At 40.5% G+C, this 24,879-nt stretch overlaps 1 protein-coding gene across 1 annotated transcript in view; it reads left to right on the top strand.

Moving 5' to 3' along the window:
* lap3 (leucine aminopeptidase 3) overlaps positions 1–22,473 on the top strand; it is a 29,318-nt gene extending 6,845 nt beyond the window's left edge. Inside the window, exons 2-13 of the mRNA XM_055638573.1 lie at positions 4,420–4,535; positions 6,210–6,264; positions 10,047–10,152; positions 11,746–11,905; positions 13,247–13,411; positions 14,783–14,941; positions 15,505–15,629; positions 17,038–17,126; positions 17,286–17,388; positions 18,717–18,796; positions 19,837–19,946; positions 21,547–22,473. Coding sequence (XP_055494548.1) covers positions 4,420–4,535; positions 6,210–6,264; positions 10,047–10,152; positions 11,746–11,905; positions 13,247–13,411; positions 14,783–14,941; positions 15,505–15,629; positions 17,038–17,126; positions 17,286–17,388; positions 18,717–18,796; positions 19,837–19,946; positions 21,547–21,742 — 1,464 coding nt within the window. The 3' untranslated portion in view covers positions 21,743–22,473. The remainder of the gene's footprint in view (positions 1–4,419; positions 4,536–6,209; positions 6,265–10,046; positions 10,153–11,745; positions 11,906–13,246; positions 13,412–14,782; positions 14,942–15,504; positions 15,630–17,037; positions 17,127–17,285; positions 17,389–18,716; positions 18,797–19,836; positions 19,947–21,546) is intronic.
* The last annotated feature ends 2,406 nt before the right edge of the window (positions 22,474–24,879 follow it).

Here is a 24,879-nt window from a genome sequence, read left to right as displayed (position 1 = left end):
GCTCTGCCCCACGTCTCTGGAACACTCTCCCATCTCCCATCCGTCACCTGGATACTATCGATCAATACAAATCACAACTCAAAACACAGCTGTTTAGATTAGCATACCCGACATAACTTCCACCATGTTCACCCTGATTTTAATGACTTAAAATGTTTTGTGTATTTTTTTTATTTTTTTTTTTTTTTGTTTTTAATCAACTTGATTTTAATATTGATAAATGTATTGTGATTTTATGTCCTGTAAGGTGTCCTTGGGTGTCCAGAAAGGCGCCAGCAAATAAAATGCATTATTATCATTATTATTATTATTATTATTATTATTATTATTATCTACAGCTCTGCCCTCATTGACCTTTATGGTCACGTCTTCAAAAATCTCAATCAGATTTGTGAGACACGACCTCCCATGTACAAAACCATGCTGACTGTCCCTAATCAGCCCTTGCCCATCCAAATACCTGTACAACCTATCCCTCAGAATACTCTAGCAACTTTACAACTACATATGTTAAGCTCACAGGCCTATACCCGAGCATTTTCCATGCAGCTCTTCTTGAAACGAAGGCACAACATTTGCCACCCTCCAGTCTTCCAGTAAATTTCAACCAGGGCTCCCGCAATTTACTCTCTAGTTTCCCACGTCCTCGGATATATCTGATCAGTGCCCTGAAGATTTGTCTACCTTCGATAGTACCTTCATGGTGACACTGACTGCTCTCAAGACACTCCCATTGACTGCCCACAGTCCGTCCCTCCATCCTACTGTCTTTCTCCTCAGTAAACGCAGAGGAGAAATACACATTGAGGACCTTGCCCATCTCCTGTGGCTCCACACAGAGGTGACCAGTTTGATTCCTGAGAGGTCCCACTCTCTCTCTAGTTACCTTTTCCCCCCTTATGTATTTATAAAATATTTTGGGATTGTCAATGCTACCCGCTAGAGCTATCTCCTGGCCCCTTTTTGCCCTTGTGATTTCCTTTTTCAGTTTACTCCTCAGATCCCAAAACTCCTTCAGGGATGCACTTGGTCCCAGCTATCTATACCTGTCCCATGCATCCTTCTTATTTTTGATCAATGCCTCAATTTCCCTCATCAGCCAAGCTTTCTTACGTTTGCCTGCTTTGCCCTTCACTCTAACTGGGATATACACATCCTGAGCTTTCGTCAGCACACATTTAAAAACATCCCACTTGGCCGATGTTCCTTTCCCCTCAAATAACCTGCTCCAACAACCTTATTTGACCTGCAGCTGTCTGCAATCTCCTGGCATATTTGTTCTTCTAATTCCCGTTGACTATTTGAGGGTCTGTAGTATACCCCCAACGTGATCATCCCTTTCTTGTTCCTCAGCTCCACCCATATAGCTTCACTAAACGAACCGTCTGTAATGTCACCTCTGACCACTGCCGTGACATCCTCCTTACCAACAATGCAACCCCCCCACCCCATTTTCCATCACCCCTGTCTCTCCTGAAGCTCCTGTACCCCGGAACATTGAGCTGCCGGTCCTGCTCCTCTCTTAACCAGGTTTCAGTCATGGCAACAACATCCCAGTCGCTCGTACATATCCATTCACTCATCTGCCTTACCTATCAGGCACCTTGCATTAAAATACGTGCAGTAACCCAACCTTCCTTCCTCGCTCTTCGTCTTTCACCTGTCTGTTGTGTCCACTAACCTTTCCCCCACCACCCTCCATACCAACTTCTAACCTCTCCCCTGTCTCTATGATATCCCACCCCCAATGTAGATTAAACCCACCTGTGTAGCATTAGCAAACCTGCCCGCCAGGATGTTGGTATCCCTCCTGTTAAGGTGTAACCCGTCCCTTTTGTACAAGTCACTCCTGCCCCAGAAGAGATCCCAATGGTCCAGATATCTAAATCTCTGTCCCCTGCACCAACTCCTCAGCCCCACATACATTTCCCCTATCTTCCTGTTCTTACCTTCACTAGCATGAGGTACTGGATGCAAACCAGAGATAACTATCACGGAGGTCCGACTTTTCAGCCTTTTACCTAATCCCCTAAACTCGTGTTGCAGAACCTCCTTCCTCTTCCCACTGATATAGTTTGTGCAAAGTTGCACAACAACCTCCAGCTGCTGCTCCTCGCTCTCGAGGATGTCGTGCAGTCGCTCCGAGATGTCCTGGATTCTGGCACCAGGGAGGCAGCACACAAAATGTTATTGTCCCTACCTCAACTACCTTCTCTGGCAATATGGCAATCTTACGTCTGAAGAAGGGTCTCAAACCAAAACATCACCTTCTATCGTGAGATGCTGCCTGACCTGCTGAGTTACTCCAGAATTTTGTGTCTATCCTCGGTGTAAACCAGCATCTGCAGTTCCTTCCTACACATACCTTTTCTAGCAGCTCGTTCCATATACCTATCACCCACTGTGAAAAACATTTGATTGCTCTAACCTGGGAGAAGACTGCATCTGTGCAACCCTCCCCACAGATGCTGCCTGACCTGCTGAGATCCTTCTGCCTGTCCTTCTCCAGAGCTTGCTGACATTACCACCTTCTTATGTGGATTTGATATTGAATGTGTCTGTATATTGCCTCTGTCACCCCGTTAACCAGTGCATCCCCGTGCATCCAGTTAACTCAGAATGGGATAAATGGTTCATTTTCAGAAGTGGCGGCGCTGCCCTGCAGCTGTGGCTCGCCTGCAGTCCGTTTGTCTTTTCTTTTTTTTGTTTTCTTTTTGTCCTGTTTAAGTTTATTTTAGTTTATTTTGGTTGTGTATGTGTGGGAGGGGTGGGAGAAACATGTTTTTGGTCTCTTCCTTCGGGGGGATGCGACCTTTTCTTGTCGTATCCCCCGTCTCCGTCTCCGTCTGCACTGAGGCCTCCAACTGGGACCGACCTCGAGGCTCTGGAGGCAGAGCCAGGACTTACCAATGCGATGCTGGCCGACTTCGGGGCTGTGGTGGCGTTGCGGCGGCGACCCGACTTTGGAGGCTCGGCTGCGGGCCAGTGGACTCGGCCGCGGGCCCAGTGGCCCGACATCGTCGGGAGCTCGCAGGTCCCAGGTTGGTGACCTGTTTTCCGGAGCTCCCGCAACAACAGCTTCGTCCACTGGACTGGAGGGCGGCAGCTTCGTACGCCCCGGGCCGCGGAGTTTGAACCAGCCCGTTCGCGTATCTCGGATTCAGCCGCGGGACTTACCATCACCCGGTGGGGGGCCCAACATCGGATGCCTGGATCGCCTCAACGCAGATGGAGAACAAGGAGGGAAGAGATAAGGACTTTAATACTTTTGCCTTCCATCACAGCGAGGTGGACTTGGTGGACTCACTGTGGTGGATGTCAAATCTGTGCTTATTGTGTGTTTAGTTATTTTATTCTGTGCTATGACTGCAAGGCACGAAATTTCGTTCAGACTGAAAAGTCTGAATGACAATAAAGGATACTTTACTTTACTTTTAGATAAACACCTTAAAGGGCCTGTCGCACTTGGGCGACAGCCTGAAAAGATGTTGCTGCGTCGTGGTCGGGTCATCACGCGTGGTGACGCATGTAATGATGCGCAGGTGGTGCACGGTGTCTCCCTGTCGCCCCTGGATTTTGGAATGTTCAAAATCCAGAGGCGACATCTGGGTGTCTCATCATGTTGTGCGCCCTGTCACACGCTAACGTATGCTGTCCTGCGGGTGACGCCTGGTTAGGGTTAGGGTTGGGATTAGGGACCACAAATGTGCTGTAAAATATTCTTCCTTCAACGCATGGATTTTAAGCATTAATATATTAAAATTAATGCAATAAAATCAATTGTGCAAATGAAAAGGTGTCTGAGTCATTCAGTTTTATTTACAGATGTATTTGTCCGCTTCCAGATCCAATCACAGTCTCTAACCTTTCACAGGAATGGATTCAGTGAGTCTCCTGTCCCCTCCACCTTCCCTCCCGCCCCATCCCTCCTTCTCCACTCCCCCCCCCCTACCCCCCCCCCCCCCTACCCCCCCCCCCCCCCCCCCCTTCTTCCCTTCCCCCCTCTTCCCTTCCCCCCTCTTCCTCTTCAGACTGAAGAAGGGTTTTGGCCCGAAACGTTGCCTATTTCCTTCGCTCCATAGATGCTGCCTCACCCGCTGAGTTTCTCCAGCATTTTTGTCTACCTTGCCAGATAGAGTATTGCTGCAGTAAGCTGAGAAAAAAAGGAGGATATCAATTCAGTATAAGAGGAGCCAAGTGAGACCAAAAAGCAAATAATTTTGACAAAATAATTTTTAGACTTATCTCATGATGATAATGATGCTGGACAGAATATAAATATTAAGTTAGAGGAGCAAGTAAAACGTATCAAGAAGTCTTGATAATTTTAACCTACTTAAAAACTGTCCAAACAAAATATTAGTAGCAACTTGTCAAGTAAATTGTATTTGATATTCTTCCTGATCCATTTTCTTGCAGGGTCTAGTGCTTGGTGTATATGAGGGAGGGAAGGAGGATGAAACCATTCAGTTCACGAAAGCTGGAGAAATATTTGACAGTTCTATAGCTGGAAAGCTTAATGAACTTCTGACCATGTAAGTACAGTATCCAAGCTAAATGGAAACAAATTATAAAAAATGTTAGATTAATTTATTCATACCAACTTGATTAGTACGGGTGTTAGGGGTTATGGGGAGAAGGCAGGAGAATGGGATTAGGAGGAAGAGATAGATCAGCCATGATTGAATGGCGGAGTAGACTTGATGGGCCGAATGGCCTAATTCTGTTCCTATCACATGACCATATTACCTTATGAACTATATGAAATAGTTAAAAATGTTTTTGAAATAGGTTTTAAAGTCACTCTTTGGATCTCCAAATTACTTTATTTTCACTAATCTGATTATTTTGGGGGAAAATATCGAATTTGTTATGAATTATACGTGTTTCCTTTATTTGTGTGAGCACATGTTGTCACATAATATGTAGCAATGTTACAAAATTTTGAGATTTAAAAAATCAAGTCTGCAATTTATCCCATCAGATAAAGCATAACAATAAGTTTAATTTGACACCAAATTCACTTTCATATCTCAAGTATTAAAAAAGTTATGACCATTTTCATACTCGGAAATTAGCATCTTGTTCCCTATTGATTTTCAATGGGCATTACAAAAAAGCTGTGATCTTAGATAATCAAAAGCACATTTCTTAAGGAAAGATTAACATTTTTAAATAGCCTAAGTGTCCAAAGATTATTCACAAATAATTCACAATATAACATGATTTTTATATCTAATTTACATTAATTTATAGGCCAAATGGAAGGAATTTAGTGTTCAATTGCTGTAAATAAATGCCCATTTAAATCGGTTTTCTAGTGGGTTCATGTGGAAAAACGCGCAGGTTTAGAATGTTGACAGCGCGCTGGATTAGTGCCCTCAAATGCCGAGAAAAATACTGGGGGATATAAAAAGCCCAAAATGAGCTACTCGCTATAGAAAATTATAATTATAGGGTAATATACATGCCCCATTTAATGTAAAAATAAGGTACATACCTTTAATTGTTTGCTTTATAAAACCCTGGGGCTGCCAGAGCTTGCGAACTGAACGAGAGCTTTTAAATTTATTATATCTACTCTTCGAGGCCTATAAAACTAATAATAGCTTTTGGGACCGGGTCTTGCAGCGATTCTCCGTTAATGATTTACTAGGCTGAACATCTGCGATTGGAACAGCCTAGTAAAAATCGGGTTTTAAACCCGCCCCCTCCAAACAGCTCCAAAATCACACACAAGGGGAGGGGCAGATGCTCAGCCACGATTCAGGTACGTTTTGTAACATACCTATAATATGTGGACGGATACAGGCAAAATACATATAATGTTTTGGCCATAACTTTGCGGGATTTAACTGCAATAATCACATGGCAAATTTCACAAAGTGCCACGTAGGGATGGGTGGTCAATGAATTAGTTTAGGGATACATTTTGAGTAAAGTGATCTAAGGTGAAGTTGTAAGTGGGTATTTTGAGCACGAGGAGTGAGGTGAATAGGACTTTTGTGTGAAAGTATGATGATATCGCTTACAGTGCCACTGATTGTAGAGAACATTGGTATGCAGGGAAAAGCAATGAGATTTCCTGTGCCTTACAGTGAGAAATGTGGGCTGGTAAATGATGCATCACTTGCATACAGTTGTAGCAAAGCTAGAAAAAATTATACAAAATTATTTTAGCTTTCTGTTTAATGTTGTTCATTTTTAAGATCTGGTCCTGCTCTTAAAAAAGGAAGAAGCCGTCTATTTTATGGACTGCATCAGGTATGTATTCAGATTAAATATATTTAATGCTATATTTAGTCAATGAGACAGTGTAAATTTTAATGGTGAGCAATCATAAGTTGAAGGTTTCAAGGTCAGTTTATTGTCGCATGTACCAATTAAAGTTCAGTGAGTTACCATAAGGCCATACTAAGTGAAAAGCACCAAGACACACAACCACCTAAAAGTTAACATAAACATTCATCACAGTGGATTCCACTTTCATCCCTGTGATGGAAGGCAATAAAGTTCAATCTTCTTCCTCTTTGTTCTCCCACGGTCGGGGCAGTTAAACCATCCGCAGTCGGGGCGATCAAAGCCCCCGCAGCCGACAATCGAAGCCCCAGTCGGGACGGTTGAAACTCTCTCCGCGGCATGGAGCTCCCGAGCCGGCCCCTTCTTACCAGAGACCGCGGGCTTCACGGTTGAAGTCCACAGGCCCCGCAATTGGAGCTTATATCCCCGGCAAAGGGATCGTAAGCTCTGCGATGTTAAACTCCCACAGATTCCTGCGACTTGGAGCGCCCATCAGTCTCCAGCAAAGGCCGCCAACTCCACGATGTTAGGCTGCAGTGGGGATGGAGATACGATACAGAAAAAAATCGCATCTCCGTCGAGGTAAGAGATTGGAAAAAAAAGTTTCCCCAAACCCCCCACCCCCCACACACATAAAAGAAACCAAGGAACACAAAAACATACTTTTTAACACATACAAAAAATAACAAAAAGGAAGAAAGGACAGACTGTTGTCGAGGCAGCCGCTGCTGGTGGCACCACCCGGTCCATAAGGGATAGGAGTAAAAATAGGCCATTCGACCCATCAAGGCTACTCGGCCATTCAATAATGGCTGATCTATTTCTCCCTCCTAACTCCGTTCTCCTGCCTTCTCCCCATAAACTATGACACCTGTACTAATCAAAAATCTATCTATCTCTGCCTTAAAAATATCCATGGATTTGGCCTCCACAGCCTTCTGTGGGAAAGAATTCCACAGATTCACCACCCTCTGACTATAGAGATTTCTCCTCATCTGCTTCCAAAAAGAACATCCTTTAATTCTGAGGCTATGACCTCTAGTCCTAGACACTCCCACTCGTGGAAACATCCTCTCCACATCCACGCTCTCCAAGCCTTTCACTATTCTGGATGTTTCAATGAAGTCTCCCCTCATTCTTCTAAACTCTAGTGAGTACAGACCCAGTGCTGACAAACCCTCATCATAGGTTGACATTCCTGGGATCATTCTTGTAAACCTCCTCTAGACCCTCTCCCAAGCCAGCACATTCTTCCTAAGATATGGTGCCCAAAAATGCTCGCAATACTCCAAATGCAGCCTTACCAGCGCCTTGTAGAGCCAAAACATTGCATCCCTGTTTTTGTATACAGGCCCTGTTGAAATAAATTCTAGACATTGTGTTAATTATCTGAAAATTCAAATGACATTGTCAGTATTTCACATACTGTCAATGCATTTTTAAAAGCAGAAAGTTTTCTGGTTATTGTAAGCATAATACATTCAAAATCAAGTCATTAAAATAGCTCTCCATTATTTAATTACCAAATTAGGAAATCCACATAAATTACTTAATTTTGTGCAGTGCAATTATCCTGGCAGTGTGTTATGAGGTTGAATACTGATCTCAAACTGAATAAATGCAGTCTGAGGAAGCAGACATTGAAGAAGCTTGACAAAATGTGCAGGAAAGAACTGCAGATGATAGTTTAAATTGAAGGTAGACACAAAATGCTGGAGTAACTCAGCGGGACAGACAGCATCTCTGGAGAGAATGAATGGGTGACATTTCGAGACCCTTCTTCAGACTGATGCCAGGGCCCAGAGATCAATCTGAAGAAGGGTCTCGACCCGAATCGTCACCCATTTCTTCTCTCCAGAGATGCTGCCTGTCCCGCTGAGTTACTCCAGCATTTTGTGTCTGCCCTTGAAGAAGCTTGATACGTTGTATAATATCTGTAATCTGTGTAAACTATCTTTATGTTGAGAATCAAAATAGTTTTGCAAAACCAGAAATAGTTATGTAATGCAAGAAGCATTCAGCAGAGAGAGCAGGGAGAGTGAAATAATGTTTCAGGTCAGTAACCCATCATTGAACTTGAAAACAAGCATATTTAATTCCATCCTCTTGGGGCTCAAACATTTCTTCCATGTGAAAGAGCAAGTAACTTGCACTTCTAATTTATCTTACTGCATTTGATGCTCACGGTGTGGTCTCCTCTCCCAGGGAGAAATCAAGAGGGAGTGCAGGTCAAATATATTGTGGAAACTATTTCTTGAATAATGTAGTTAGAGGCAGAAGAAAAAATGAAATTAATTGAAATTGAAAATAGGCTTGTCATTTGTCAAAAATGGTTGATTATCTGAAATTCTTGAATTCATTAGAGTCCAGAGGGATCCGTGATGCCCATGGGGAAGATGAGGTGCTGCTTCGCAAATTTACATTGAACTTCAATGGAGTAGTGTAGGAGGCAGAAAGCTGAGAGAGCACAGTGGGAGAAATAAAGTAACAGGTGATTGACTAAAAGCACAGACTGAATGGAAATGTTCTCTAAAATGTTCAGCCAATCTGTGTTTGTTTTTGCTATCGTAGAGGAGACTACATCTAGAGATAAAAGGGCAGTTGCTGAATCTTACACTGTTGTATGGGTGCCAGAGATTTCTCTTAGTTCTCAACTCTTTCCTCTTTCTGCAAATTAAAATATACTTGTTTTCTCCCTTTGTAGTTCTGATGAAGCGTCAAGGGCTTGACATCTTGCCTGTTTCTTCTCCATGGTTACTGTCTGACCTGCTGAGTGTTTTCACCATTTTCTGTTTTTGTTTCGGATATCCAATATCTGGAATCTCTTTTGGTCCTCCTTTGGTATAAATTCTCATTTATATTTTATATTTTACATCTCGAATGGTTATGAAATAGAGAGGGTGTTCTGCATCTGTCTGAAAGTACGCTGAGCATGAATTTGCATATAGTTTTAATGCCCACGATTTGAATCATTAAATTATTATGACACAGTAGGATTATGCCCATCTTTTCATCATCAATCCCTTGCTGTTTTTTTTCTGTTTATTTATTCTGGAATCTGAGCTTTGAAAACAAGGCAAGCATTCTTAATGCCCTAAACTATTTGGATAATTTCTGAGGGCATTTAACAGTCAACCACATTGTTGGATATAATAATAATAAATTTTATTTATGGGTGCCTTTCAAAAGTCTCAAGGACACCTTACAGAATTTAACAAGAGTAAAAAACATATAATTGGTGTAAAATAAATAATAAAGACATCACCAATACACAAATTAAAGACAGAATTCGATCCAAAGACAAAAAAAAAAATCAAAAACACAATGTGAAGAGAGAGCAGCGGCAGCTAAACCGCGCCAGCGTACACTCTCCCTTCCGACAGCCATCTTGGGGATATGGAGTCAGATTTAGGCCAGATGAGGTATGGGCAGCAGATTTGTACCCCAGATAAAGTTGTACAACAATTTGGAAATTTCTGGTCATTATTTATGACTAGCTATGTTTTTTTAGATTAATATATATATTCACTAAAATTGATTTCTTAAAATGTCACAGTGGGATTTGACTCTGGATTGTTAGTTCGGACTCTTGTAATTTAACCCCTCTGTTACCACTGTAGACTGACTTGTCCCTTCACTTTAGTGTTATTTTCTGAGACTTGTGAAGGTAGAGTAAGAGAACTATCATTTTTGGTAAAAAGATTATAATATCTATCCTCTTATCATTAAAACATTTGCGTTAATAGGATTTTTCCCACATTGTAGTTGTTGGTCTTGGTGACAAAAATGCTGGAATTAATAGTTTGGAACAATACGACGAAGGCAAAGAAAACATTCGAGCTGCCATAGCAGGTAAATGCATCTTGTTAATTTCTGCACAATTTTTATTAGAAGATAAAATGGTTTAAGATCAATACATATCAAAACAAAACTACAGTTTAATGAATGGAAAATAGTTTAAAACTGAAAAAGCATCAGAGTCCATTGAAGTTTTGGGTTATCACAACTTGAAGAAATGTTATCTTTACCCAAGGTTAGAAGTGGTTAGATGTTGGCATGTAGTCTTGTCAGCACATAGTCAAAATTTGATGCTGTTTAAAATTCATCAAGACTTAATGGCGCCATATCATATGACAAAGGAGGAACAAAACAACTGCTTAAAATAAGACTTAGTTAAACTTCATCTCCATTTCTGCTTCTGTACAGCAACGTAAAAATTCAGGTAGACACAAAACTCAGCAGGTCAGACAGCATCTCTGGAGAGAAGGAATGGGTGACGTTTCGGGTCGAGACCCTTCATCAGACTCAACGTAAAAACTCGGACTGATTAGGTGGCAACCTCATCCTGTCAAGGACTCTTGTTTTAATCATTGAGAGGTTTTCATTTTTTAACTGAAATAGTGAACAAGGAGACTGGGATAATAACAGATAATTCTTCTTTGCAATTAGTTGGTTCTCTATGGAATAGATTGCCAAAGATTATTGGAGATAAATATCATTGGAAACAATTAAGAAATAATGTGGAGGCATAAGGGAAAACCGATGCTGGAATATCTAGCAAAATGAGGAGCAAATGGAGGAACTCGGCATGTCAGGCAGGATCTGAGGAGGTAATTGAACAGTTGACATTTTGATACTTTATCAAAAAATAATAGAATATTAGAATGGAGGCCCTAATGCCAGTGTTGGAAATGACAATGAGTGTGCAATGGAATACAGATCCATTGAAGAGATCTAGCTTTATGCAAGAGCCACAATCCCCGCCACATCAATAAAATTATTTGAATGTTAACCCTACTGAGTAAAAAGTAGGGGCAGACAGGTTTTTCCCCAAAATTTTCCTTAATCTTAATATTTTTAATTAATTTCTAGTTCTTCAATATGTTTTTAATTAAACATCATTTAATCTTAATCATTGATTATCATAGACACTGTTTCAATGGACAATTCTAAAAATAGTTCAACAATCTGTCATAGTGATAAAGGGTCAAATATCATCATGGTGTTCTGGAGGAATAGCCCTGAAGATCAGTGCCTGAGACCTGTCACCACTCATGGCCTGCTGTGCCTGCTGGGATGGTTCTTTGCTGCAGAGGGTCATTTGGGCTTGACTATAGTTGTAGTTTCTATAATAGGTTTGTGCAATCATTATAAATAATGAGTTTGGACAGTGGTGGTAGTTTACAATCTCTACCCAATTACTTCCAACCGGTTTTCAGCATTTTGTTTATTAATAAAGAATGAAAGGAAAATTTGAAATTATGATTTGAAGGAAGTTTTCATTGTGTCAGACGGCCTTTCACATGAACTCATTAAGTGTGCAACGGTTGTTTTTATTGACTAACAATTCAGCCACTTTGTTTAAGTTTGTTAGTCAGTTCTGCTGAAGCAAACTTGCATGTAATCGTTAAGTGACAGAACATTTAGTTTTTGTATGTCTTTTAGTTGGATGCAGGCAGTTACAAGATCTAGAGGTTCCTCATGTGGAAGTTGATCCGTGTGGGGATGCCCATTGTGCAGCAGAAGGATCTGTTTTGGGTTTATTTGAGTATAATGAGCTGAAGAAGAAGAAGAAAACAGCAGTCACTGTGAAGCCATATGGAAGGTATTGTAATATTATGTATATACATAAAGCGTACTCTCAATTTTATAAAGGCAATTATGTTCAGACATACAAATATCTGGGAGTGCACCTTGATAACAAACTGGACTGGTCTGTCAACACCAATGCCCTCTACAAAAAAGGACAGAGCAGACTCGTTTTCCTCAGAAGGCTCAATCTTTCAATGTGTGCTATGAAATGCTGTACTTGTTTTACCATACTGTTGTTGCAAGTGTCATTTTCTACGCTGTTATCTGCTGGAGTAACAAACATCACTGATAAAAACAGCAAGAAGCTGGACAAACTGGTGAAAAGAGCTAGCTCAGTGCTGGGGGGGGGAGAGTGGACTCTGGTGGATGTGCTTGAGAGGTGTATGAGGAGCAAGGTGCAGGTCATCCTCAACAACTCCGGGCACCCCCTCCATGAAACTATGGAGGGTCAAACAAGCACATGGAACAACAACCGGCTCCTCTCCAGAGGAGCGGTTCAGGAGATCCTTCATCCCGGCAGCCATTAAATTTTATAATACTGACCGTTAAGCTGTATGGGGATGCTTTGCACTTTTAATAGTTATTTATTGGGTTATTTTTAAGTATTTATTGTTTTCATGTATTGTTCATATTTTATTTTATGTATTTTTTGTCTTCTATCGTTCGGACTCTGTTGACTACTGGACATTGAATTTCCCTGAGGGGATCAATAAAGTATTTATTATCATCATCATCATCATTCAGCAAAAGACTGAATTACTAATATATTTGCAGCTTTCAATTCTAGTTAGCTGTGGCTCTTTTTAGCCCAAATTTAAAATGTGGCAGAATTTATAACTTGTTTGCATCACCACCTCGTGATACAGTGCATTCTCTTATGATTTCAGTTGTAATGCTGGTTAAAAACATTATACGTAATTTCAAATTTTTTTTCTTCTTTGAATATTGATTGTTCCCTTCAGAGATGAAGGCTGACCTGCTAATGTTTCCAACTTTATGTTGGAGATGTCAAGTAATTGCAGTTTTTTTGCTTTTTGTCTTACTATTTTAAACCTATGAGAAGTATGGTATATAATTTATTTATTTATCTTTTAACTAATAGCCACTATATATAATTAGGTTTGAAAGTAGAGCATACTTTTGTTGAGTTTCTTCCCTTGGTATACTAATCTGTCAAGGAGGAAAAACCTACAATTTAAAAATTGTGTAACCTCAGTAAGTATTGGATCCTAGATTTTGATTGTTTTTAAACAAATTAATTGATCAGATTTGTGAGTGGTTGTTGAATCATTTTGGACCATTAAATTGGAATAATTTTAACAAGCACACTTTGGAAATATTTTCTTTTTGCAAGTTTGGAAAATGAAGCATGGCAGAGAGGAGTTATGTATGCAGAAGGACAGAATTTGGCTCGGCATTTGATGGAAGCACCGGCTAATTATTTAACTCCAACTAGTTTTGCAGAGATCATTCAACAAGCACTACATTCAACAGGTGATAACGTGGAAGTGCATATAAGGTAATTCTTGCAATTTGCATTGAAACAACAAAAGCATTAAAGTTGCAGAACTTGTGAGGAAAAAGTATTGTAGCAGCAGATTGCAAATTGTTCATGTTTAGCTTTTGCTATTTAAGAAGTGATAAATGAAAAACTGTGCAGTGAGGCATTAAAATGGTTTTCCACTCTCTCCTCCTACCACAAATTTTGAAATGTGTTTATTCCGGTAAAACATGTTTATCCTGCTCCCATTATCAGCAGATATGACTTGGTCTAAACGGTCATATTAACTTTTTGAATTGTCACAGCAAAGCATGAAGCAATAGGTTTAAAAAATATATATTTCAATACTATCAATAACTCTCATAATGTATTTAAGTAATAAATGACTAGTAAAGTAATGCAGACCAGAAAGGTGTTAGATTGGATTTCCTTCTACAATTTTAGCTGTCAAAGCCTTTCATCAATATATGAATATCAGTATGAAGATGGGTCCCGATCTGAAACGTTACCAATCCATGTTCTTCAGAAATGCTGCATGACCTGCTGAGTTACTCCAACATTTTGTGTATTATCCTGCCATCAATATGTTTAGCTGCCATTTAGATGCCACTACCTACTGAACCTGCATGCTTACTTTCAGTGACTGATGAACAAGGACCCCCAGATCCCGTTGTACTTCCCCTTTTCCCAACTTGAAACCATTTAGATAATAATCTTCCTTCCTGTTTTTGCGACCAAAGTGGATAACTTCACATGTATCCACATTAAACTGCATCTGCCATGCATCTGCCCACTGACCCAACCTGTCCAAGTCACCCTGCATTTTCATAGCATCCTCCTCACAGTTCACAGTTCACATTGCCATCCAGCTTTGTATCATCTACAAATTTGCTAATGTTACTTGTAATCCCTTCATCTAAATCATTAATATATATTGTAATTAGCTGCTGTCCCAGCACCGAGCCTTGTGGCACCCCACTAGTCACTGCCTGCCATTCTGAAAGGGACCCGTTAACATTGTTCAGCCACTCATAGTACCTGTTGTTGTGTTATGAAGCCTATGATTTATTGGACATGTTATGTAGAGGATTGATTAATAGTCAAGAGAATGTGAGTTCAAAGTCAAAAGTTTGAATTCCTTTATTGACAACAATCACATTTCAGCAAACCTTTAAGTACTAGGTTGAGGTGAAATGCCAACAGGTTCACTATTATCAGTAAGGAAAGAAACTGTGGTCAGACATGTTCTGGCTTATTTGTGACTCCAGTTCTGCTGACTATCTAGTACTTAAGAAAGACACTAGGATAAGCGATCGGTACCAGTCTTCCCAAACGTTTGTAGGTATTATACATGATGCTGATTTAATATTTTCCATATATTTGTCACAGGCCCAAATCCTGGATTGAGGAGCAACAGATGGGAGCCTTCCTTAGTGTAGCCAAAGGCTCAGATGAAGAGCCAGTATTTTTAGAGATTCACTATAATGGTTCTGCACACACCAGTGAATCACCATTAGTTTTTGTCGGAAAAGGGATTACATTTGACAGGTGAGTTCTGAGTTTAAATTTTTTTATCTAACATTCTATTTTTAAACTCCGGGTATTACTGCCTGACATTCTGAGCAGAATGGTGGAGATTAAATTGTGGTCTTTATTAATGTTCCACAATATTGTTTGGAGTCTCGTGTTTTTAGAGAGTGTAGAATGAGGAATATTACAGTGCAAATGCCGATGCCAAAATGATTTTTTAAATCCAAGCTTACTGCAATAATTAAGATGACTTGTATTTTCCACAATAGTAAAGTAGGCTTCATCTTGAAATACAAGTTCATTCCAACACATTTCTCTTAACCTGATTTAGGAATATGAACCCTGATGTCAAATACTTTAACTCAGATTTTGTTTCAGCTTTTGATTGACTTGCTGCATGCATAGTATAGAAAAAGTAGCTGGAAAATCCTGTCTGAGAGAACTAAAACCATACCAGATCTTTTGTGCTTGCAGCTGTAACATTTTTGGGAATAAATTTTGTTTGTACTGCAGAAAAGTATTATATTCTTCCACCTGGAATTATGTTTAGCTAACCTTATCTCTGCTTTCACTTCTGGTAGTGGTGGAATTTCAATTAAACCTGCCTCGGGGATGGATGCAATGAGAGCCGACATGGGAGGAGCAGCAACAGTCTGTTCTGCCATAACGACTGCAGCATCTTTGAAACTTCCCCTTAACATCATAGGTAAAATGTTGTGCTGCAATTCACCTGGAAGGATGGAAGTTTTGAAGTGTAATTAGGATGAGGATCCAGTCCACAGTTTATTAGTATTGTATATAGATTTGGTCTCCTTAGTAATGAAAGGACATTCATGCCGTAGATGGCAACAAAGATTCATAAGTTAGATTTGCAGGATGCTGGGATCTTCTTTAAGAAGAGTTGAGTATGGTTATGTTTTCACTAGAATGAAAAAAAACCTCTGATATTAGGACTAGTATAGCTGAGACATGCTGGCCGGTGTGGGCAAGTTGGGCCGAAGGGCCTGTTTCCACACTGTATGACTCTATGACATTGTCACTTTATGAACCCAGGCTACTAGTTACACCGCAGAGGTCATAGAAATTGATTAGCAATTGCTTTGATCGACACTTGTGCAATGATACTCTATTAAGCAATGTCACAAACAGCATTTAGTATTTTTAGCTTGCAGTAACAAAAGTAAATTTTTAGCTGGTAAAAATAACTTTGTATTTGAAAACAATTTATTATTTCATGGAGTGACTGCTAGGTGGATGGAGCGAATCCCTTACTCGGGTACAGCGAACAATCAGCATTAACGGACAGCATTCCCTCCCTTAGAGTCCATTATAATTAGGGTTATCCGTACTTTAGTTGGACTTGATTGCATTTAGAGACACAAAATGCAGGAGTAACTCATGGGGTCAGGGAGCATCTCTGGAGATAAGGAATAGCGTGAAGAAGGATCTTGACCCGATTTATCACCTCTTTCTTTTCTCCAGAGATGCTGCCTGAGCCGCTGAGTTACTCCAGCATTTTGTGTTTATCTTTGGTGTAAACCAAAGGTTACAGCAGGTTCTTCCTACACATTGATTGTATTTACGTATGGTATATCTAATCTGTTTGGATAGCATGCAAAACAAAGCACTTCACTGTACCTTGATACACATGACAATAATAAACCTAAACTTAATTTTGACAAGAGGTCGAGTGTTATAGTCTCAGGATTTGTCTACGACATTTGGTCTGAGGAGAAGTTTCTTCATTCAGAAAGTTGTGAACCTGCTACTTGCCTTGGAGATCACATCACAAATGTATTGAAGAGAGATTTCTCTACACAAAAATAATTAAGGAAGATGAGAAGAGGGCAGGAATGTTAATTAAAGACAAGGGGATATGTTATGGTAATGAGTAATACTGCATCAATAATTAATGTTTTTAAATCCAGACAGTTCTGTGTTCTTTTTCTAAATTGTGGAAGATTGAGGACCTTCAAGTCCAGGACCAGTGATTTTACTTTCCTGTATAGGGTGTAGATGTAACTTGTAGGAGCTGTTTGGAGATGGCAGGAAATGAGAGGTGTAGTTTTAATTTTTATGGTAAATGGCTGCTCTTGTGTTTATACATATTTTAGGTCTGGCTCCTTTGTGTGAGAATATGGTGAATGGCAGAGCAAATAAACCTGGTGATGTGGTCAGAGCTAAAAATGGCAAAACTATACAGGTAATGCTTGGCTTATTGAAACATTTTTCTAAGAGTTTATTAAAACATTATTCTAACATTTTTCAATTTCTTGTTTATAATTAAATGGTTTTGAGTGTTCGATTCTCTATGTTAAATGTTACAATGTTTTTACGGTATGAATTATCCTGTATTTTTAAGGTGGATAACACTGATGCTGAGGGTCGTTTGATACTGGCTGATGCCCTATGCTATGCACACAACTTTAACCCCAAAGCAGTTGTAAATGCTGCAACCTTAACAGGTATTGCTTTATTTGTACAAGATCATTAAGTGCATTTGATCACAGTGCAGTGCCAATTACATTTCTTATGAATTAGATAATGTGAAATCATTCTAAATACAGTTGGATTGTTTTGCTAATTTGAACTGGATTGTAGGAGGGAATTTGTTAAACCTGTACCCTGAATCTTGCTTTACTGCGGGGCCAGCTCAGACAGGAACAGGCACAAAATAATACATCTCGTTCATTAGTGGTGTCTCGAATAAGTCAGTTTATTTAAGGTCTTAACAATGCGCACGGAAAACACTCTGAGAGAACCCAAAGTGCTTCAAAGATTCACAGTACCTACAGCATGTAATATTTTCAAGTCACAATGGTTTCATGTGGATTCTACATTCTTGGAATAATTCATCATTGATCAATGTCTCTGTAACCTTTCATCTTTGTCTATCCCCAGAGTTATCTTTAACATTACTTTACTTTAACATTACCTTACCAGTTATTTCAAAAACTGTTCTCCCATATATCTAACGAATAGGCACAACAAAATACACAATTTTCTGAGCAGTTTTATACTTACAGCTTAGTTTACAAGCTCCAATGTTTATTTTAACTAAACTAGCTGTGCTGTGGAACTTACACAACATGATAAATCTATTTATTGCCTCACTAACATCTTTAAATCCCCTATGTTGGTCATTTTCCCCAACATGCTTCCTTATTCATCTTCAAGATCAATTTTCAAGATTTCCGTCATCATGGATGCTTTACCTTGACAACTTTCAAAATGTATTATATTCAATATAGTAAAAATCTTGGACTGTGTCTTGTGTTAGTTGGTTGCTGGCCAGGCCATCTTTTACTGTCCATAACTTGGATGCTCTGAGAAAATACTAATGGACTTCCTTCAATAACTAAATCAGCATTATATCCTATCTGCAGCCATTTGTTGCATTTGTCTGACTTGATCAGTTAATTCAAAGGACAGTTAAGAACCAAACACATTGGTGTCACACTGGACTCCTATACAGACCAGAGAGGGGCAGCGGGATTCTCTCCCTCAAGAAGGTTAATGAACCACTTGGATTTTACAACAATTTGCCAGAATAAAAGTCAATTACTTAAGCAATTTGTTACACTTTTTATGGAAACTAAATTCCAATCTCCATCTTTTCTATGGTAGGAATTGAACATCTTCAGTAAAATAACTACTTCATTACAGTAATATAATTATGTTAATATTAATGACACCATGTGTAAGATATTGGTGTCAAACATGTCTGAAATGTCAACATTCATAACATTTTAAAATATTAAACCGGGTGATTTGATATACGTTATTTTAACAGGTGCTATGGATGTTGCCTTGGGATCAGCAGCTACTGGGGTTTTCACCAACTCCGACTGGTTGTGGGAACACCTCAGAGAAGTAAGAATAATTGATGTTTTACACCAAACATTTGAAAATCTCATTTTCAGTTTACGAATCTAATTCTATGCTCATACGCTTGTGAAAGAAACCCAGGTCAGAAGGTGGTATGTATCGAGGCAAGGATATTGTAACAAAGAAGCCATCCTCCCTCTCCATTAACTTTCAGTTTTTGGGGGAATTAAAAATAGCTTGCAATTTGATATGATTTTGTTAAAATGACTAACCAACATTCACTAAATTTGATGTATAGGAATATTGTAATCTTTAGACTTTAGAGATAAAGTATAGAAGCAGGCCCTTTGGCCCACCAAGTCCACATCGACCAGCGATCACCCGTACACAAACACTATCCTACACACTAGGGACAAATTACAGAAGCCAATTAACCTACAAACCTGCACATCTTTGGAATATGGGAGGAAACCGTAGCACCTGGAGAATACCTATGCGGTCACAGGGAGAACGTACAAACTGTAAAGATAGCACCCGTGGTCAGGACTGAACCTGGGTCTCTGGTGCTGTGAGGCAGCAACTCTACCGCTGCGCCACTGTGCCACCTTAATCATTGCAGGAATTTGTGAATAATGATCTTCAATAATATCTACCAAATTAATTTAAAACAACTAAGATTACAAAACAGTAAATTAGCAAAGTGATTCATAAATATAATCAGAAGCATATTTAAAATGATAAAACCTGTTTTATATTGTAAGTTAATGTTGCACTGTATAATAAGATTGATTGTTTGAGTGTACCCTTCAACAATCAACAAGAACAGGTGACAGAATGAAGGGGAATGACAAAAGAATGAAAAGAAGAGAAAAATTTCATGCAAATGTATAATTTAAAAGGGAGTTGGGCAAGGATTTTAAAAAGTGCACAAACATAGGGAGAAGGTGCGCGAGTAGAACCAGTAGGATTACAATATGAACACAATGGCCTTCTTCATTCTTGTATACCATTGACATATTTGATGCCAATCTCTTTTCGATTTCAGACTAAACTTATTATCTTGGGCTTGTGCTTTTTTTATTTAGGCTAGCATCGTGACTGGAGATCGTGTGTGGAGGATGCCCCTTTTCCAACATTATACCAGACAAATCACAGAATCACAACTAGCCGACCTGAATAACATTGGCAAATACAGGTGAAAATGTTATTTTGCCTCTAAGTCTAATGTTAAAATTACTTCCACTGGATGAATTGAATAATGAAACAAAGAGTAGGGACTGCTCTTCAGCCCTTCAGTTATTTCTCCATTTCATGAGATTATGGCTGATCAATCTCCTGATTTCATCTATCTACAAAAGGGACCTGAGGAGAGACATTTTCACACAGAGGATGGTTTTGTGTTTGGGATGAGCTTCCTGGGCGTTCGAGTGGCCGAACCAGGTTGTGATGCAACCAATCAATATTCTCTCCAGCATACATCTGTAAAAATATAAGAGAGTATTCATCGGCATACTGAATCTCCTCAATCTTTTAAAGAAGTAGCTGGATTAGTGTGCTTTCTATATGATTGCGTCAATGTGCCTGGCCCAGGACAGATCTTTAGAACATCTGCAAGCCCAGGAATTTGTTGATTCTCAGATTTTCAATCTACCTCCTATACTATGACTAACTATTACCCATTATATGTCCTCGATGAATTTAAAGTTGGCATTGGAACTGTAGCAAGCTTCACAGTTATTGACATAGCGTGAGTAGAGCAGGGGACTGAACAGCACTGAGTTGCTGTAGAAACAAGGAACTGCAGATGCTGGTTTACACAAAAGAACACACAGTGCTGTATGTATCTCAGCGGGTCAGGCAGCATCTCTGGAGAACAAGAAAGCTTGGAGGAGATGAGAGACAGGACATGGCATGGCAGGTATAGGTGGACACAGACGAGGGGTTGGGTGAAAAGTGAGGACCAGGGGAACTATTCTTGTTCCGTCATTGGGGGGCTAGGAGGAGTAAGAGCAGAACTATGGGATACATAGGAGATGCGGGTGACGGATCAATCTGCAACAGATTGGCGCAAACCACGTTTCCTAAAGAAAGAGAACACCTTGGATGTCTTCAAATGGAAAACCTCATCTTCGGAGCAGATATGGCAGAGACGGAGGAATTAAGAGTAGGGGATAGTGTCTTTGTAAGAGGCAGGGTGGGAGGAAGTGTAATCAAGATAACTGGAAGTCAGTAGGTTTGTAGTAGATCTCAGTTGATGGCCTCTCCATTATGCAGGGGACTGAGTACACAGCCCTGAGGAATATTAGTGTTGAGGTCAGGGGGAAGGATATGTTAAGGCCATTTCTAACCCACTGAGATTTGCTGAACAGGAAATCCATAAGCCATTTGCAGATGGAAGTGCCAAGGCCAACACCCGAAGATAAGCTTATTCAGTATTATGGTGTAGAAGGCTAAGCTATAGTCAATAGTGAATAGCATTCAGCCGTAGGTTCAAAACATCAATTGGACAGAACTGTATAGTCGCCACACAACATGAAAAAGATGTTGCAGCACTAGAGAGAGTTCAGAGACGACCGTGATGTTACAAGGGCCGGAAAATTATAACTGAGTAGATTTTTCTTTTCTCTCTGAAACAAAGGAGTCCGAGGGGAGATTTGAGATCTATAAAAAAGACACCTCATCCAACAAAAAGTATTGGTTTCACGTTTTCTCTCAAGGAGGGGGAACATCACCAATTTGAAATAAAGTCTGTTCACACATGTTAACTTTAACTGTACTTTGTAATATCCCGGCAGGTCTGGCGGAGCATGTACAGCTGCAGCATTCCTTCGCGAGTTTGTTACAGTACCTCACTGGGCTCACCTCGACATAGCTGGCGTAATGTCAAACAAAGATGAAGTTCCTTATCTGCGGAAAGGAATGGCAGGAAGACCCACACGGACGTTGGTAGAATTTGCAGTCTCCTTGAGCCAAGAAACTCAGAAATCATGATGTATATTTAATGATTAATCCACATGTGTTCTTTTCTTTAGTTTTAGAACTCTGGTAAGCATACCTATGACCTTAGGTAGACACAAAATGCTGGAGTAAATCAGCGGGTCAAGCAGCATCTCTGGAGAATGGGTGACATTTTGTGTCGAGACACTTCTTCAGACTGAAGAAGGATCACCGTCCGAAACATCACCCATTCCTTCTCTCCAGATATGCCGCTTGACCCGCTGAGTTACTCCAGCATTTTGTGTCTGCCTTTGATTTTACCAGCATCTGCAGTTCTTTCGTACTCCCTATGACCTTATTTGGATTTGTGAATTAATTTTTTTTCTACCTTCATCTAAAATGTAAGACTTTTTTTGAATGTCAAATTTTGTTAATTATTTTTTTTATAATTATGACTGATAATTGCAGTAATGGCATCTGAATATATCCCGCGATTTTTGTCCATAAACTTTCTGCTCTTATTCAGTGGCTCCTGCACACTTGCTGCTACACGGGGACATTTCTTTGCAGCCGCACAATAGCTGCAATGTACCCTGTCATTCTTGGACAGTTGCAAACCTGTCGGTTTTGAAAAATAGTGAATTTAGTTGGAAAAGAAGTGTTCAGTTGAAAGGAAAAACTGATATATATTTTGTGCCTTGAATATTTCTAACCATGAACTCCAGTAACATTCAATGCAAAAATGAGACCATGTAAGTCAAATAAATAAAATAAATTGGACATTCATAATTTATCAATCCAATGCCTTGATTTCAGAACATATTCAATATTGACTGTGAATGTTGAATGCAATCCAATTAACTAAACAGTGTAAGGAACATAAATGTGAACATTTTCAAAGAAAACTGTGATAATAGGATATAAGGAACAACTTTAAACCACAGTGGTATCGCTCTGAATGACAGGAATGAGAGTGCTTTTGAAATTGATGCTAAAAGGGGTCATTGCAGCATTATACAAACACAGATGAGTTACTGGCAAATCTCCTGTATCAGAAACCTGGCACAAATTCAACAGTGAATCATCGCATGGCTTGGTGTAGAAGACTGGGTTTTGGGCATCCAGAGGTAAGTGTCTGTTCAGTGCTGAAGTGAGAGACTCGAGGCTGCACCCCTGACTGGTATGGTGAGTGTAGGCTGTTGCTGGGAATTGATAGTGCCTGCTCTCTGAGCAGAATGACCACCTGACCCTACTATTTCCCTCATCACTTGTAGGATGTAGTGGAAGATGCTGAATCTTCTCTCTGTTTGGTGGCACCGCTTCCCTCAGTCCAGAGATTTCTGTATAATATGCACAACAACCAACAACCATTGTTGAACTTACCATTGAAATATCTTTCACCTGGGAGAGCTATGCAGCCTCATAGACAGACCCTCAAAACTAAGGTATTGCAGGGATTCTCACTGGGTTCCTGGCATTGCAGCACCCAGCAGCTGAGAGGGCAGGGATTGCGGTCAGGTTTGCAGCTTACAGCCCACAAAGTCTGGGGATTAAGACTGATCAAAAAGTTTTTAATCCCAAGATGTATATAAATATTTGAAAAATCTGCAGCACATAGCATCTTTGCATTTTGAAAAATATTTGAATTTGTGCATAAATCGAACTACAGCAAATAGGAAATTAAGTAGCATTATGGCTTTTATTGCAAACAAATTGGAGTTTAGATATAGGAAACTTGTGATAATTGTACAGGGCTTTTGTAAGGCTGTACTTGGAGCTGTGTGCATAGTTTGGTCCCTTTAAGAAAGGACATGGTAACATTGGTGCCGACCATGAGGTTAATTCTTGGGATGAAAGAGTTGCCCTAACCTGACAGATCTTGAAATTGTATCTATATCCTTTGGAATTTAGGTGATTGAGGGGTGATTTACTAAAATAGTGCAAGATCCTAACGGCACTTGTTGAGATGTCTCCATGAGTTGAAGAATGTCAAATGAAGGGACATGGATACAAGATAAGGAGATTTTAATTTATATATTGTGTATAACAATAAGCGAGTTCGGTATTCCGACTGCGCATGCCCAGGTCAAAGGTCACTGCATAAATATTGCTGGAAGCAGTGGAGCTGTGTACTTATTTCATCCGTTTTTTCCAGCTTTGATTCTTCTAGGTAAGGAAATACTACTTTCAAACTATCAATTAGTTGTATTGTTCCTTTGTTAAAAGCTAAGATTATTTTGTCGTTTTTATTGCCTTATGCTTTGGTGAGTGAGTGAGATTGTGCTAGTCCGTGGTCAGGGTCGGGCCCGGGACTCCGGCGATGCGGGCGCTGTTGAGTTGCTACTGGGCCATCCCTCCCGGGTGTCCCGTCCCTGTCTGGAGGCGGCTGGAGGTGTCGAGCCGGGCTTGCAGCCGGCTCGGGGAGCAGGCGCTTGCTTCGGCTCCCGGGAGGGCTATTCCGCCGGCTGCGCCTCTCTCCTTGTCCAGTGGCTGTCGGTTGGCCCCCTTGGTGTCGGCGAGGGCTGGGGTTGGCGTTTCTTCTTTGCGCTGGCTGTGGACCTGGGGCCGTGGTGGTGTCCCGTCGTTCCAGGGCTGTCGGTTGGCCTGGCGGGACAGGCGTAGTTGAGCTGGGGTTGGTGCTTCTCCGCTCTGGTTTTGGGCATGTCGGTCCGGGGTCGCCCCAGACGTCTCCGCCTTCCCCCCCCCCCCCCCCCCCCCCCCCCAGGCGGGGATGGGGGGGGGGGGGGGGGGGGGGGGGGGATTCATTAGTGCTCGCAGCGCCGGGGACCCAGATTCGATCACTGTTTCTGCGGATGAGGCTTTGCGGGTTTGTGTGCGAGCACTCCCCTGTCTCCCACTCGCATCTGCCCCTTCTCTTTCGTTGTTACACCCCGCTCTCCCGCTACCTGTTCCTATGGGGGGGGGGGGGGGGGGGTGAGAGTTGGTGACATAAATTATGAATAAAGATATGAATTTATACACAGTTTCTTCAGCCAGCGCTTTGTTCGCTTTTTCTTTATGGTGAATGACCTTTGACAAATCCCATGATTCCTTGCGTTTTTCGGAATACCAAACTCGCTTATTTCTTCATGCAGAGGATTGTGAAATAGAATTTTCTACTCCAGAGGATTATGGAGGTTAGATCACTGGTGATATTGAAAGAAGAAGCAGATAAATTGCTGTCATCAAGG

This window comes from Leucoraja erinacea, chromosome 1, assembly GCF_028641065.1.
Source record: "Leucoraja erinacea ecotype New England chromosome 1, Leri_hhj_1, whole genome shotgun sequence".
Lineage (NCBI taxonomy): Eukaryota > Metazoa > Chordata > Chondrichthyes > Rajiformes > Rajidae > Leucoraja > Leucoraja erinaceus.
This window is presented reverse-complemented; position numbering and strand designations above follow the sequence as displayed.